At 34.7% G+C, this 2,200-nt stretch overlaps 1 protein-coding gene across 1 annotated transcript; it reads left to right on the top strand.

The window, feature by feature from the left end:
• The first annotated feature begins 284 nt into the window (after positions 1-284).
• LOC104905065 (uncharacterized) lies at positions 285-1,783 on the top strand. The gene has a single exon (XM_010693509.3). The coding sequence runs from the start codon at positions 461-463 to the stop codon at positions 1,781-1,783; it is 1,323 nt and encodes a 440-aa protein (XP_010691811.2). The 5' UTR covers positions 285-460.
• The last annotated feature ends 417 nt before the right edge of the window (positions 1,784-2,200 follow it).

Raw genomic sequence — 2,200 nt, 5'->3', positions numbered from 1 at the left:
GCTTGCATGGATCTAGTAAGTCAACAGACTAAGAAATAACATTCACTCCACCAGACCACCACCTTACATGAAGCACACATATAGTTAGTAATTATCCAAAGAAAATCACGAGGTTTAAAGTAAAACTATTAAATAACCTTAATTTATAATAAATCAAACAACTTTGCTTGTATTTCACAAGTCAAAATAATAACATGCTTAGCTTGGATAATCTTCAATCCATAAATGGTTAATTAATTTCCTCCACTCTGTAATAGTCATTAGCAAAATTACTTATAAAAACACGTACAATTAGCATTAGAAAACAATAATTAAGGTTCATAATCTAACAAGAAAGATAATGCATAATCTACCAAGAAAGATTATGCAGTTTCTTGATTAAACCTATCTACCATATTTCTTCTCCAATTCTTCTTCTCTTAGAATATTTGGTTGATGAGACAAAATTACTAACAAAAAAATGGCTAAAAGATGTTTATCTCCATTTCCTTCATCTTTTGCATTTCTTTATATAATCACTGCTTTTTTTGTTGTCTCCTTATTTACCTTACTATATCTCAGGTACCCACAACAATATATTAGTGATCACTTTGATTATCACAATTTAATTAAGCTTGATACAGCAACATTTTCGTTTTCGAGCAACGATTTTACTACCTCTTTACTGTTGTCAGATTCCCAACTTTCACCACCTCCTGTTGTTGAAAAACCAGCAACAGTTGTTCAAGAAGAAAAAAATGAAGAAGATGATGATAATGAAGAGGAGTCTATTGTAGTGTCAATTGACCCTCTTTCATTTCCTCCGAATATCACCAACAAGGAAGAAAGGATGGAGTGGATGAAGCAGAAGCTACAGGAGTCTACTATACTCGAGTCGACGACAAGAACGAGAAGATTTGATCAGAAAATACAGCAGTTCATCAGTACAAAAGCATGCAGTGGATACATTTTCATGACTTGGATATCTTCCAATAGATTTTTTGGTAAGCGCGAGTTGTTCTCCCTAGAGAGTGTTGTTAAGGCACACCCTCATGGGTGTGTCATTATATTCTCTAGGATTATGGCCTCAAAACAAGGCCGCGAAATTATTAAACCACTACTAGAGCGCGGGCATAACATACTGCCGGTGGCTCCAGATTTCTCACTTCTCTTTCAGGGCACCCCTGCTCAAGACTGGCTCAAAAGACTTAAAGATGGTAAGCTTGATCCAGGGAAAATCCCAATTGCTCAAAATCTTTCAAATCTTTTAAGGCTCGTGATCCTCTATAAGTACGGTGGGGTGTACTTAGACACGGATATGATCATCCTTAAGGATGTTTCGAGGTTACGAAACTCCATTGGAATACAAGAAATAGATGAGAAAAAAAATACATGGAGTTCAGTGAATAATGCAGTGTTGATCTTTGACAAAGAACATCCACTTTTGTTAAGGTTCATGGAAGAATTTAATTCGACTTTTGATGGAAGTCTTTGGGGACATAATGGACCTCATATGGCTAGTAGGATTATAAAGAAAGTTGTCAATGATACAAGGTACAAAATCAATGTGATGTCTCCTATGGCATTTTATCCTGTTACTTGGTTTAGGATTTTTAAGTTTTACAGAAAAATATCGGTTAGTGATGAATGGGCTAAAGAAATGTTGAACAAGGTTAACAATGAGTCTTATGGTGTTCATCTATGGAACAAAGTTAGTCAAAGTTTGAAGATTGAAGAAGGTAGTATTATTGGAAGGTTAATTTCTGAACATTGTATCATATGTCAAGATGTATATGCTTCATGAGTGTACAATAATACCATATTTCCTAACAAGAAATTACATTTTTCTAGCTTGATCCTTGGAAGAGGTCATAAATCAGATAATTGTTGAGGTAAACACAACTCCTGTTAAATTATTTAAGTGACAAAAACAAATGCCCTAGCATATTCTTACTTCTAGTTAGTTCAAGCTTTTAAGTCACACCCATTGACCCACACCACCCTCTATATATAGTCATAGGAGACATCACATTGAATACACGTAACAGGATAAAATAAAATAAGGGCCTGTTCTCTTCGGCATAAAACAGCTGAATTGAACTGAACTGAATTGAACTGAACTGATCTGAACTGAACTGATCTGAACTGAACTGAACTGAACTGAACTGAATTGAACTGAACTGAATTGAATAGTGATATGTGAGAGTAAAAGTATTGTCAA

The sequence above is a fragment of the Beta vulgaris genome, chromosome 9, assembly GCF_026745355.1.
Source record: "Beta vulgaris subsp. vulgaris cultivar EL10 chromosome 9, EL10.2, whole genome shotgun sequence".
NCBI classification, from domain to species: Eukaryota; Viridiplantae; Streptophyta; class Magnoliopsida; order Caryophyllales; family Amaranthaceae; genus Beta; species Beta vulgaris.
This window is presented reverse-complemented; position numbering and strand designations above follow the sequence as displayed.